Source organism: Camelus ferus, chromosome 3 (assembly GCF_009834535.1).
Source record: "Camelus ferus isolate YT-003-E chromosome 3, BCGSAC_Cfer_1.0, whole genome shotgun sequence".
Taxonomy (NCBI): Eukaryota; Metazoa; Chordata; class Mammalia; order Artiodactyla; family Camelidae; genus Camelus; species Camelus ferus.
The window spans coordinates 77,255,285-77,270,015 of NC_045698.1; the positions used below are offsets into that span (position 1 = coordinate 77,255,285).

At 43.4% G+C, this 14,731-nt stretch overlaps 1 protein-coding gene and 1 pseudogene across 2 annotated transcripts in view; one reads left to right on the forward strand and one right to left on the reverse strand.

The window, feature by feature from the left end:
• Positions 1-1,987: 1,987 nt before the first annotated feature.
• On the reverse strand, positions 1,988-3,391 carry LOC116660027 (annotated as a pseudogene).
• EPB41L4A (erythrocyte membrane protein band 4.1 like 4A) overlaps positions 2,531-14,731 on the forward strand; it is a 220,599-nt gene continuing 208,398 nt past the window's right edge. For both annotated transcript variants that reach the window (XM_032476504.1, XM_032476505.1), the window contains exons 1-2: positions 2,531-2,668; positions 3,066-3,488. In XM_032476504.1, the coding sequence (XP_032332395.1) occupies positions 3,390-3,488 (99 nt within the window). In that variant the 5' untranslated portion in view covers positions 2,531-2,668; positions 3,066-3,389. The remainder of the gene's footprint in view (positions 2,669-3,065; positions 3,489-14,731) is intronic.

The following is a 14,731-nucleotide window of genomic DNA, read 5'->3' on the forward strand; positions in this document are numbered from 1 at the left end:
GATGGATGGGTTTACTAGCTTGATTGTAGTGATGGTTCATGTATACATATGTCAAAACTTAACAAATTGTATACTTTAAATATACGCAGTTTATTGCGTGCCAGTTATAGTGTTACCGAACCAAACTTGGGTCTGCTTGCCTGCCAGAAGTAAAGCCAATCTACTGACACTGAACTGTGGTGAAGGAAAGTTCTGTGTTTATTGCAAAGCACCCAACATAGGGCAAAGATGCTCAATTACTGCAAGGAGAATGAGCAGCTCATGCTCAAAAGACCTGAGCCTCCCAATGGCTTTCAGAGAAGGGTTTTTAAAGACAAGATGAGGGAGAGGGTTGCAGGGTGCCTGATCAGTTGGTAGACATCCTTCTGATTGGTTGGTGATGAGGTAACAGGTATCATGAACCTTCTAGTTCCAAACACTCTGGGGTCTATGTGCTGGTGGTCAGCAGTCAACGTCTCCCATCTGGTGGGGGTCTTAATATCTTCAAAACAACTCATGGATATGGCTCAGAATATTGTCTGTAGCCCTGGAGGAAGACCTAAAGGTCCTTGACTTTGTTTTATGGCTAAACTATTTTTATTTTGTCTTGCTTGACTGTTTTCCTCTGTTTCTTCACGTTCTTCACTTCTCTAATTAAATTTTATCTTTGGAACTTGGGGACAGCCTAGGAGGCTAAAGCTTTTCAGTAAACAAGGGGTGGGGGGAGGGGGGACACAGGGGTTGGGTCTGTTCCTGGGAAGTTCCCAGTGTCCTGCTTGGTTTCAATAGCTCAGTAGACTGTTAAAAACCAAAAACAAAAAACCCACTAACAACAAACCTGTGGAATTCCTGTTTTCTCCAGGAAACTCTAATTTGGTGTTAGATGGATTTTTCTTTTCTCCAGTCTGATAAAGAGGTGGAAAAGAAAGTGCCTCACCCAGAAAAGGTCTGGGTGACTTCACCCAGTACAGATCTCCATGGCTTTGTACACTTTTTTGTGAGGAGCCTAGAACAGAATCCCTGTCCTACTCCCAGTGCCCAGCCTTTCCACTACCATTTGAGCAAAACAAAATCACAAAATCAAAGAACATAAAACAGATGGCAGCAAAACTCAAAACTGGCAAACACATTATTACACTTGGGCCTTAGCTTTTGTTTTTGCAACCCTAGGTGCTCTAACTGGATACTGGGGTAAAGAATGAAAATCCCTTATGCAGTCTTTCATTACATTTGGTAATTTGTGTCAGGAATATTACAGAAAAGAAAAGCTTCCACAAGTCAAGATGCTAAAATCCAGAATAATAAGAGGTCTGCTTATGTCAGGCAAAAAACTTTGTCAGTGCAACCCAAAGTAGGACACAGAATTTGGTTAGAAATTCAAAACCTGCTTCAATCTCACAGAAAGCTTGAAAGATAGACCAAGGTTTGATTCTTAGCTCTAGGTAAAGTTCATATGAAACATGGTGGGTTTATGGCACGTTGAGGGTTGTGCTAATCCATGTTTAGATGGGGCTGAGACAACAGGGAAGGAGGCTTCCTACAAAAGGTCCTTTGTGGCAAATAACTATAGGAGGAAATTCCTTCCCAAGTTGCATCGTGCATTTCCATTCTACTGTGCTGCGGGTGCCAAGGGTTGTTTTTGTTTTTGTTTTTGTTTTTGTTTTTAAAAGTACTAACGTCGAAGGTTTTAAGCAAATTTTTTGTTCTTTTGTGCTTAAAAGTTGTCGAGGAGAGGACTCAAAACTATGCCTGATGCCAAAGCTCCTGCTCTTTCTAACACTCAGTATAAAGTAGAGAAGATTTCTGGGCTGCCTACCGTCAATTCCGCGTCCTCCCCTGCGTCTCCTCTAACTTCCACTTGAATTAACTCGCTGGGAGGGTTCCCAGCTGGAAAGCACAGACTGCACCTGCTCCGAAGGCCAGCGGGGGCCCTGCCTCACTTGCAGCTCAGCTTTGGCTGCTTGTGCACGGACACGAGGACCCACCAGGGGTCACTGCAGCCTCAGAGCTATTGTGCCCGCCAGTCCTGGACACAGCCGGTCGCGCACAGGGCGTGGGACTGTGAGCGCCGAACGCCGGGGTCCCAGCAGAGCTGTGCCCTGCCTTCCTAGAGCAAGCCTCCGGGTTTCCCGGGGAAACCCACACAGCGATCAGCGCCAGGGCTGCGGACGGAGAGGCGGATCCGCTACAGCCCCGCGTGGGTTCTTGTGCTGACCTTCCCGCACCTCGCCATTTGACCACCTCGGCTCCGTCCTCCATCCCCAGCTGAGACCCCGCCCAGAAGGGACGCCCCCTTCCTGGCCACTGGGTCCCCCTCCTCGCTCCAGAGCCTTTTGCAGGCGCCTGGGCCAGGCCCAGCTGCACCTGGGCCGCTCCCGCCCCGGGCGCCACCCACCGCACCACCAGAGAACTTTCCCGGGAGCCGCCGCGGCCTGGCGCGCCCAGGGCACACCCCATCCGCCCGCCGGCCGCGTTCCCAGCCAGGGCGCCCGCTCCTCCGCCCACCCGCAAGTCCCCCGACTGACCGCTTCTCTCCGTCTCGCGGAGAAGCAGCACTCCGCCGACAGAGCAAGGGTTCTCGGAGGGAGGGAGAGCTTGAACTTGGGCACACATAGACCCGTGATGAACTCGGGGATCCCCAGACGGGAGCAGTGCCCCACGACGAGCTGACCTCCACTCGCCGGTCGCGGTAAGGAGCCCGCTGCCTTTTCTGACCTTTTTCTGGTTTCTCGGTGCCCGCGGGTTGGCGAGGTGACGGTAGCAGACTGAGTGACGACCCTCGCCACTGCCTCTGCAGTAGGGCCGGGACGTCGTGGGTACCCCTGACACAAAGGAACAGCCGAGTGCTTCCCATTCGGCGGACCGGACCGGGGACTGTGGGGTGGGGTCTGAGGTGGAAGTGCGCGCCCGCTGGGGACCGCGGAGGTGGAGGGGAGGCGGGTGGGGCGGCAGCGCTCTAGGGGGAGTGGGTGGAAGGGGCTGTAGAGCTTCTAGGGGCTTCCAAGTCCGGGAAGGGCCTGGAGCTCTCGTGCCTCCTTTTTCTTGCCTCTTACCCCCTCTGACAGACGACTTTTGTCGTCCTCAAGGCCTGCGGGAGGGGCCGCGGCGCCCCCTCTTCGGAGGAGCGAGAGCCGCAGGATGCGCGGGGACGCGCCGCCGCCCTCCGCACCCAGTTCCGCCGGCTCTTCCCCGGCGGCTCCCGGGCGCTGACTCTCCCGGGCTTCTCCGCTCTCCTTACCTCCCGCCCGCGCCCGGCAGCCTGTCCGTGCGGCCCTGGACCTCTCCGGGAGCTGGTCCTCTCGTCCTCGCCGAGGCGCGGACAGTAAATTAATGCCTCACGTTTGAGCGGAGGGGCGGCTGAACGCCTGGGTCGACGCTTTCTCGCCTCGCTGGGGCCGGCCACAGCCGACATGGGCTGTTTCTGCGCTGTTCCGGAAGAATTTTACTGCGAAGTTTTGCTTCTGAATGAATCCAAGTTAACCCTCACCACCCAGCAGCAGGGCATCAAGGTAGGTGCGGGCTGGGAGCCTGTGGTGGATGTGGGGGTGAGGGGTGGGGGGCGGCAGCCGGACTGGCTCAGGGGCCCGCGGCTTTGTCCGAGGGCTGTCACCGGGCGGGCAGGCGGCGGGGTCTGCGCGCGGTGGGAACGAGCGGCAGCTGCTCCCTGCGCTCAGGTGGATGGTGGACATGTCAGGGTGGGTTAACTTTGACTCCCTCATTGAAGGAAAGTAAGTTTGACGTCGCGTAGGGTAGTCCACGCACCAACTCTGAGGTACAGTCCACGGTTCTGCAACTGAGACGCAAACTCTTGCCTATATCGGTTCCTCCAAAAGCGTTTAAAGCCCTCGCAGCTCCCAAAGAGGCGCAGAGTTGAATATACAGGAAGTGTTGAAGGCACGATTTTCCTCGCCTTTGTTGAAGGCTTTATTTTCTTGGTAGGGTTATTGGGGAAGTAAAATAGTTCACTCGTTGAAACACATATATTGGGTGATTGTGATTGTGTCGCCTGTGTTTGTGGTAGGGTAATGCTACTTTTGACCAAGAAATAATTTCCTTTTCCAAAAGTAACCTCGCTTTATCCCCACGTTTAAGTAAACGTCTCTGCAAGCGAGCTAATAACTTTGCACCTCTTTGTAGGTCATTAAAATGCAATTACTGCTATTAGCATTAGAGAACCCAAACAAAAAGGCTGTGGGAGCTTTGCAGACATCCACTTCCTTAATTTTGATGACTTCTTGTGTTTATGGTTGACAACCTGACAGACGCGCCTGCGCGCTTGTTTTTCTCTAGCAACAACGTAGCTACCTAGAGATGATCGAATCTGGAGCGTTTTTGTTGTTTTGTTTCCCCTTCTCCTTCAGTTTTAAATAACTTAGGTATTTTAGATACCTCAGCTGCTGGGTCTGATGAAGGGAAACCGTCTTTCTCCCACTTCCCTCCCATAGAACAGGCCGTCTGAGAAATCAAGTTCAGGCTGCCAATTGTCCTCTCCTGGTCTTGTCATCACAGAAGTTAATCCTAATGGCGTAGGCTCTGGGCATTTCCTTGTGTGAATCAGCTTTTACATAGCTTTCTGCACACCGGAGTAACTGTTCCTGGCCAAAAGCTTCAGCTTTGTTGCTGCCATCCTTGGTGTACAGAATTCTAATTTCACAGCTGTCATTTTTTTGCAGGAGAAAGGGGGCAAAATGATAAGTTAAAAAGCCACAAGGTAAAGTGAACCCTTAAGGGAATTGTTTTGAATATTATTTCCTCTTTAATTATAATAAGTAAAAGCTGGTCAGATTCTGTGTTTCCTTTCAAGGCCAATAAAAAACTCTTGGGGAAGAGTGTTCATTGTATATTTTTAACTTTTCTTTATGTCTCAACCCCCAACCCTTCCCTCCGCACCCCCTTACCCATAAAATCAGGAAAAGAACTTTACAAGATAATTTAACATTCTTTGGTGTACTGTGCTAATAAAATAGGCAAAAATCACAAAAAGATCATAGATTTTTGATAATACATAGATTCTTTTTGGCTTAGAAGCAATTAGAGAAAGATAACTGATGATCTGATACTAAAACAACAAAGAAATCTTTCTGAAGTCTGCAGTCTGGAGTCATCTGGTGTGTGAGCTTCCTATTTAATCATGAAAGCCTTACTCTTGTCAGCTGTGGAGCATGTACATTATTCTGTCAAGAGAGCAGCCAAAACTTGGGATCAAATGGAATAATTTTGTCAAAGAAACATGAATCAAAAATCCTGATCCATAATTACTTTTTATAACCTGATGATGCTTATCTTATTTTACAAATAGGTTGAAAATTGGTGAGTGATTCTAAGGCAGTAGCAACTTTATAATGCTATTATTTTGGATATATGCCATTTAACTAAACAATAATTTAAGGACACTTGTGTTGGAAGTAATCATTTTGCAGCAGGCTTGGCCTCTTTGAGTGTCACAAAAGCATACCACAATTATTTTGATGGCCATATATGTAACACAGGTGTTGTTTGGCAGAGTTAAACACATTATCTGTAACTACCATGCTACCATAAAATGCACGTGTTAAGCACCTATCTACTTGTGGTATGTTCTAAATTAAACACATGTTTATAAATAGTGTGATATATGAACAGCATCTTGCATGTAGATGGTATTCAGACGTTGAATGCATACATGTATTTTGTTGTTCTGTACATACTTGGCATTTTCTTTAACTCCTACTTTAGTTTGTAAATAAAATAGTAAACAATTACTTTAAAGTTAATAGCCAGTAACTAACTACCGTTATAGTGTTTGCCCTGCCCCCCAGATAGTACTCTTGATAATTTTGATTTTTATTAATTAAAGTCAAAGTTAAGCATGTGACATTTTCCCCTGAAATTAAAATAGAAAGATGGTTTTTAAAAAATATTTCCTAATATTTATTTTTGGATGACCTTTTTCACATTCTATCTCAAAGACATCTAATTTTGTGTTAAAATTATTCACATATTTCATCCCTTAATGGAAAGAATTTTACTGATTCATAAATAGTTACTTAAGAATTTGCTTACATTACTGTTATAATAATGCATTGTGTGTTGAAAAAGATTAACTGTAGTAAATTTAAGTAGAAGAAATAGAGAGAGGCTTAGTGAGACATTTTTTTCTGTGTGCTGTTTTGAAAAACACTCGTTGAATTTGTTTAAGAACCAAATTACTCGTTGAAAAGTTAGTTATGAAGTGATTTTCTGCAACTCAGATCAAAGTTTATCATTGACTTTAGAGAGAAAAATTGATGTGTCTGTTCCCGTGGAGAGCGTTTCAAGCTGAAGACAATAGTTAACACATCTTACATGAAGATAAGTAGTGTTTAAATAAAAACTAATTTTCTGTTTCAAAAATAATTAGAAAAATAAAACACTTTGCGTATTCATGCTCATGTGATGTAGAAATTTGCCTTCTTAACTTGCTTTAGAGGTAACCTCACCTTGACAAGCAGAAAGTCTTTTGCATGCATTTCGTGGTGTGAGCCCTGTTCAAGATTTAAAAACCCAAGTTTATATAAACTGAATGCTGTTGGTTGTTTGTTGAGCAGCACAATAGCTTTTAGCTGTTTGCTATCTCTGTTGTTTATTTTAGGAAGAATTTCTGCTGTGGTTGGTCTCTTGGTTTTTTGAGCAATGTTTGTTCAGAAAAACTTTTGTTATGTCCTTTGTAGTTTTCTGTGCTGGAGGAGATAGAAATCTTTCTTTTTGTTCTCTTAGAAGGCAGAACTTGAATGTGACTCAGACTATTTTTATAAGTTGTCATTTGATTAGCAAAAGGTTTTTATGGAAAAACTCACAAGGTTTGATGATTTAGTCCACAAAATTGCTGCTGCAAATAAGTAGATTAGTGTTTTCATTTCAACATTTTAGTCCTCTGAGTAGTAATGTAATAAACACTGAGGTGCTTATTTTTCCCTTAGTGTATTTGATGAAGTTAATGAAACCAATATGACAGCAAGATGGAAATACTGTTAATTTTTTTAAACAGCTTTATTGAGATATACTATACAATTCACACAGCTAAGTGTACAGTTCATCCATTAACTTTTAAATGAAGTTACTTTCTAATCATCCTGTTGTTCCTAAGGGAATATTGTGAGTCAGTTTTGATGCTTTGATCAGAAACTTCCCTATAAATTAGAAAAACAATTAGAAGTTGGGGATTTACATTATATGCATCTCACTTACCAAGAATGATCATTTTCATTACATTTGGATTGGTAAAGGAAACATCTAAGAAAATGGGAAAAAGTGAAAAGCAGTAGTTTTTCACAAATCATGTTAAGTATATATGTGAATACTTACATCTTTTGATAACAACCATGTAAGGTACATAGTCAGTGATCTTATAAACATAGGTTGACACAAGTAATCATACACCAACATTTCTGTTAATATAAGATTGGCTGTGGGTTTTGATAGGTTAGTAAATTAGATGTGACTGGGATAGAAGTACCCCTTTTCCACACTGCATCTAGGTTTCTAAAATTCAAATATGATATCCATGTTGCGGCTGTATAAAATGAAGTACTGTATAAATACTCCCTTGGATTAAAAAAAAATTGAAAGTATTTTTCCAGCTTTATTAAGGTGTGATTACAAATGAATCGTAATATATTTAAAGTATGCATTGTGATGATTTAATACACACACACATTGTGAAAGGATTCCCACCATCCCACCATTGAGTTAATAAACCATCACCTCCATCACCTCACATATTTGCCTTTTTCTATTGTTGAACACTTAAGTTCTACTATTTTAGCAAATTTCATTTATACAATATAGCTTTATCCCCTATACACACCATGTTATACATTAGATCCTCAGACTTACATGTCCCCTCAATTTTTCAAAAGTCTTTTTTCCTTGAAAAAAAGGATTAAAAATGCCATTTATCATCCATTGTTTGACTTGAAAGCAATTTGGGGGGGAAAGCATTGTTTGTTATCTCCCACAGGTAGTGGCTGTCCTTCTCTAGGGCTTATCATTTTCTTGGTTGATGGTGGATCATACTTTTTGCAGCCCCATTAGCATAATTGTTCTTGAATTCTATTATGTGAAGTTGAACTAACTTTGAACTAAACTTAAAGTAATGCAGAGCTTTTATTGCTTTTCAGCATGGGTGGTGTCTTAGTCTGTTCAAGCTGCTATGAGAAAATACCACAGAGTGGTGGCTTATAAACAAGAGAATTTATTTCTCATAGTTCTAGAGGCCAGAAGTCTGAGATCAGGGTGCCAGCATGGTCATGTGAGGGCCCTCTTCTAGGTTGAAGACTTATTGTTGTATCCTCACATGGTAGAAGGGGCTAGGGAGCTTGATTCACCCTTTTTTTTAAGGGTACTAATCCCAAAGACCCCCACGTCCTAAAGACCTTCGCTTTGGGGTTTAAGTTTCTGGCATAAGAATTTTAGGGGGACACAAACATTTAAACCATAGCAGGTAGTGATAAAGTTAAATCTAAGTTTCAGGGTAAGATGTCCAGACTAGACTTTCCATTAGCCATATGGACAATGGTTTGTTATTTTTATTGCAATACAAGATGGGAAGCTCATCTTTTCTTCAGTAGTTTGTGTCAGGTTGTATCTGAGTAGGACCAGACAATCCTTTGTTGGGGGATGCTGTCCTGTCCACTGTAGGGTAATTAGCAGCATTTGTAGCTTCTACCCCTGAGATGTCAGTAGCACCTCTTGCCCAGTTGTGACAACCAAAAAATCCCCAAATGTTGCCAAATGTCGCCTGATGTGCAAAATCACCCTCAGTTGAGAACCACTGCTATAGAGGGTAGCAGCTTCCTTCATTCTTCTGTTTTGTGTGCACAGTCTTTCATACTGGATGCAGACTAACTTTCGGATGCCCTCTTTTTTCTCTTTTAGAAAGGTGAGTCATGTACTTTTTAGGTCAGTGAAAACAAGATGTTATCTATATCCTTAACTTGCTTAACATTCTTATTCTGGGAGTAATGTACTGAAGTGATTAAAAGCATGGCCTCTAGAGTCAGAACACTTGGGTTTACATTTTGGCTCCACTGATTACTAACTAGCTGTGGGTTCTTCAGAAAGATACTACCTTCTCTGATCTGTAACTTATCTTCATCTATAAAATGGGGGCAAAATAGTACCCACTTCCTAAGTTCAAGGTGCCTTGCATATAGTAAGCACCCAGAAAATGTTAACTTGTGTCTTTCTCCTTTCCCCATCCTCTCCTCCTCCTTTTAGTGCTTCATTTCTGTCTACATACAAAGTCCAACCTTCATTGTTTGAGTTAGACCCCTACCTGATCTAGACCTTCAGCAAGTCTGTGTGCCCACGCTAAGGTCTTGCTCTTTGGGCACGCAGAACTGCTGAGTCTCCCGAACATACCAGACTCTCTCGTGCCTTGTACGTGGGATTCCTGCTGAGTGGTACCCTTTTGCCTTCCCCTGAGCACACACTCATCAGAACTCACTCTTTGAGACTTGAATCAAGTGTCGCATCTGTTCAAAAGCCTTCAACCCAGCCAGACCTGGCAAAGTGTCCATGCCTCGTACACATCCTGTTGTTATAGCATTTGTCACATTGCAAGTGTTCTTTCTGGACACGTCTGTCTCCTCCAGAAGCCTGAGAGCCCTTACCTGTGATCCCCAGCAGCTAGAGCTGTACACCACATGTAATAGATGCTTATTTGCTGTAATTTGAATAGAGGAAAGAATGGAATGTTATCGTTGGAATAGGCCATATTGAAAATCTCCTGGATAATGAGGTTCTTCTGCCATTTTATTTTTACTTGAAAGGATCCTAGAATAAAGTGAATCTCACTGTGAAAAATCTGTTGCCAAGATACTCTAATTTTTACATTGCTAATGGCTAGAAAATGAGATGGTGCAGTGGACTGAATGCATGCAGCGCATTGAAGAGCTGACTAGCAGCTATTTCAGAAAACATGAGTTACACCGTTTTTGTATTGTAGAGGTAAATGCTAAGTCTCTCCCTCTCTTTCTCTTTTTTATAACATATAACTTTCTCCTTACAACTAGAGAGTCTTTTGAGAGACAGGCATATTTCGAGAGTGGTTTATAGATCCTCACACTTGAGTTGCTTTTCTTCCTTGTCTCTATTCTGTAAACCACGGGAGAACAGTGTCAATTGGTTTCATAGTGTAGGTTTACACAATTGGGGACCATTGGTGTAATTTTTAATCTTGCTTTACCACCCATTACACTCTTTAAGTGACATAAACGTCATCTGATGCGGCTCTAAGGCATAATAGAAAAGACAGGGTCAGTAAGTTAAATACTGTGTTTTTATGACAAATGATAAGTTTTATATTCTGACGCACAATGGATTTTTCTGCAGGCCTGTTGTTATAAACAGGAGAAGTCAGACATCCGATTCGCCGTAACCTTCTGGCTTCTTTGAGATTGACTGCTTTGGCCAAGCTTTGTCTCTGATGTTTTTGCCGCGAGTAAAGCTGGTGCATAATGCTCTTGGTCATCCTGCTTTGGGTTGTAAAGAGGAACTGCCATTTGCTTCTGCATCAAATCCAAACAAGATTTGTTTCTGAGTCTCATATATTAAGGTTAACCAGGCATCTGTTATCATTTGTTTAGATCTAGACTAGGTGTGTTAAGGTCAGGAACCAGCCAGTTTAGTTTGTGACTCAAAAGCCTGAAACCACACTTTGGAGAGTCTACCAGTCTCAGAAATGTGGATTGCATTCCTGTGCCCTCTGAACCATGTATATATTTCCTGTTTTCTTTTTTTCCTAAGTGAAACAGCCACTTTGCCTTAGTGCCGCCTACGGTTAATCCACTTCTCTGTAACTGAACACTCTTGCGGCGTCCCCAGAGGCTGAGACGGCTCTTCCAGAGGCTCTCTTAGTTTCCAAGACAGTGAGAAGTTTGTTTCAAGGATATTGACAGGCCAAGAGGAAGTTAGAACAAGGGAGGTGGTGGCCGGCAAGGAAACCTGAAAGGTGCTGAGTGCTAGCTAGCCCCACTGACAGTGACCGAAAGGTCAGATGGCAGGGGAGGAATCAGCCAACCAAGACCAAGGAGGAAACCAAACGCAGTGGCAGATTGTTCAGAAGTGCTGCCTTCTGAGCACATGAGAACGCACAGTTAGTAATGCTGGGAGAGAGTCCCAGCTGGGTGGGCATGGTGTCCCGGAAGTTGGTTAGAAAGTACCTTGTTTAGAATACAGCTTCCCATAGGAACAGTGACATGAATGAAGTTCCTGAGCTAGCCCACTGGGACCGTTTGAGTTTTTAAACCACTCAGGTCCCACCTTGCCCTTCATTCAGAGCTGTATTTGAGAAGCCTCTGTGGGCTTAATTGTCACTTGTCAAAATGGGGTTTTCTCCACCATCCTCACTGCTCCCACTTTGCACCAGAATCAGCCCCCTAACTGGGTGCTGTGTGATCATCAGTCTCTCCTCTTCTCCCATGCCTGCCCTGTGTTTAAGTCCTGGTCTGCCCTGCAGTGACTGTTCTTGGAATCGACCAGAGGACTCTTTGATTATCCCCCCGTTCCTCATTTGTAAACTGAGGGGTGTGATACCTGCCTCACGGGATGATTGTGAGAATTTGAGAAAAGAATTTTAGGCACATGGGATAAAAGGTGCTCAATAAATGAAAACTATTACTATGTATGATCTATTATTTGCTAGTAACTCCCCTGCCCAAAGTGGTGCTGGCTCTCTGAGAGGCAAGTGTGGTTGTTAGAAGTCAGGGTGAGGGGGCAGTGGTGGTTTGATATTCATAGATAACAGTGCCTTTTAAGACCTCTGTGTTTACTCCCATTGCCTCAGCTACCACTGGAATGCTGAAACTATGCATCTGTACCCCTAGTCCAGACTTCCTTCTTCTTATCTGATTTGTATTTCTGATTGTCTCATGGAGATCCCACTGTCTAAGGAGGTGTCTAAGCCCACCTTCATGACCCTTCTGTTCCCTCTAGACTTTCCCTGGGCTGCCTAGTTTGTGAATGAGGCCACACTCCATCTTGATGAGTTGAGATGCTTTGATTCTCAGTTACAGAGATTCCACTGCAAACTGTTTTAACATGAGGAATTTTATTTGCTCACCTCAAGTTCCCAGCTTCTCTCCATCTCTTCTGTGCTCTGTCTTCTGGAAGTCAGGGTCCTGTGCAGGTAGTCGCAGATGGGTAAATGGTTCTAGAGATGATATTTGTACATGACAATATGTAAGGTGGGAGTAGAGACAGGCTCTTTTTATTTTAGGAGAGAAGAATCCTCTTCCAGAAGTTCCGCAGCAGACTTTCCCTGGTGTCTTTTTGGAGAATGAGTATTGTGGCTGTTCTTGGGCCATCATGGCAATGGCACCATCTTTAGGGCAACAGATTCTCCCTGAGACTGGGTGGAGATGGAATCAGTTTCCCTAAGTCAAATGGCTGTACCGGGGAGGGGTTTAGTCAGGAAGGAAGGAGGGAGTTGTAGGTGTCCCCTCGACCCCTCTGCTCAGGATTTGGGCACCTGGGCTCTCCTTAAATGTCCACATCCTTCCTGGAGTTGGAATTCCACCACTTGAATACCTTCCAGCTTTGTCTCTTCTCCCCTCCTCTCTGTGCTCCTGCCCTCATCTAGAGTCCACCCCCCGACCCCGCATCCTCCAGCCCGTTCTCAGCTGCACAGCTGCAGGCCACCAGCGCAGTGCCCTTTGACTACCTCTAGAGTGGTCTTTCACATCTGGTCTTGGATGCTCCCTCAGCTTCCCAACCTCTGCAGCTTCCTTTATGTTCCTGAGCATGGTGGCTGCACCGGACCCTGCGTGATCAGACCCCACCCTTCTCTGACCTTTCTCCCACCACTGCCTTATAGGTGTCACAGATTCTGGGCAAACTGAGCTACTTTCTAGTCTGAATTCTCCACATCCCCTCTCATCCGAAGCTTCTTCTGCCAGGAAAGCCCCAACCCACCTCCTCTTGTTTAAGTGAAGTCTCACCTCTCATCAAGCAGGGTTCTGCTCAGGTGCCACCTTCTCTGAAGACTTCTTGGTGGAGCGCTGGAGAGTCCCTCTTCTGACCCGAATCAAGCCTGCATGTCATTGCACAAGTTTCTGTAATTTCCTGCCCACCTTGTCCTGGGAGAAGTACAGTAAGATAAAGAGGGCACAGACTTGATCATAGATAATGTGGCTCTAAGTTTCTCTTCCATGGTTTAGTGGCCAAGTCACTTACTCTCTTAGAGTGGCTTCCTCATCTGTACAATTAAGGGAAAGCCCTCCCACCTTATCCTGAAATACTGCACGTGAAACCCTTAGCACCACGACTAAGGAGTGGTAGCTATATTGTTAAACGAGGTGCAAAGCCTTGAGGGAGGGGTCTTTTTTAATGGGATCTCCAAGTCAAGCCCAGTTCCTAAGGAGTTGTTGACTGGATGAATTAATCTGAATAAGAAAAGGTACCTCCAGATTGACATAAACTAATGAATCTGAGAAAGAAAAGACATCTTTCTCCTTTTTACTTTCTAGATTCCGTGAATACAAGGGAATTATACTCCTTAATTTCTTAGTTATTTAATTTTTAAACACAGTTTTATCGAGATACAAATCACGTATCATACAATTCACCCATTTAAGATGTGCATTTCCATGGTTTTTCATATATTTGCAGTGTTGTGCAACCATCATCACAATCAATTTTAGAACATTTCATCACTCTAACAAGAAACCTCATAGTTATTACCAGTCACTTCCCATTTTCTTCCAGCCCTTCTACCACTCATCTTTCTGCTTCTACTGATTTACATATTCTGGACATTTCATATAAATGGATTCATACAATATATGGCCTTTTGTGGGACTGGCTTTATTTGCATGTTTTCAAGGTTCATTCATAATGGTATGTATCAGTATTTATGCCACTTTATTGCTGAATAATATTCCATTCTATGGATATACCATATTAATCCATCAGTTGGTGGACTTTGGCTATTATAAATAATTTTGCTATGAAGATTCATGGACAAGTCTTTATGTGGACATATGTTTTAATTTGTCTTTCATATATCCTAGGAGTGGAATTGCTGGGTTATAGGTTTAACAGTCTGAGGAACCTGCAAACTGTTTTCCACAGTGGCTGCACCATTTTACATTCCCACCAGCAGTGTCTAAGGGCCCCAGTTTCCCCAGATTCTCACCAACACATGTTATAAGGTCTTTTTTATTATAACTATCCTATTGGGTGTGAAGTGGTATCTAATTGTTAATTTGATTTGCATTTTCCTGCCATATAATGATGTTGAGCATCTTTTCATGGACTTATTGGCCATTTGTATCCCTTCTTTGGAGAAATAGCTATTCTAGTCTTTTGAAAAATTGGATTATTTTTCTTTTTATCATTGCGTGTAAGTTTTAAAAAACTGTTTATGTTCTGTATAAAAATTTCTTACCAGATATTTGACTTGGGGTTGCTTTTTAACTTTCTTGACAGTGTCCTTTCATGCACAAAAGTTTTAAATTTTGATGGAGTCCACTTTATCCTTCTGTTTCCTGTACTTTTGGAGGTCATACCTGAGTGACCGTTGCCTACCCCAAGATTATGAAGATTTACTCATATTTTTTTTTCCTAAGGATTTTATGACTTTAGCTCTTACATTTAGGTCTATGATTTATTCTTTGCTCTTTTACATGTGGGTATCCAGTTGTCTCAGCTCATTTGTTAAAAAAACTGTTTTTCCCCCGTTGAGTTGTCTTGGCACTATTATTGAATATCAGTTGACAATAAATGTGAAGAT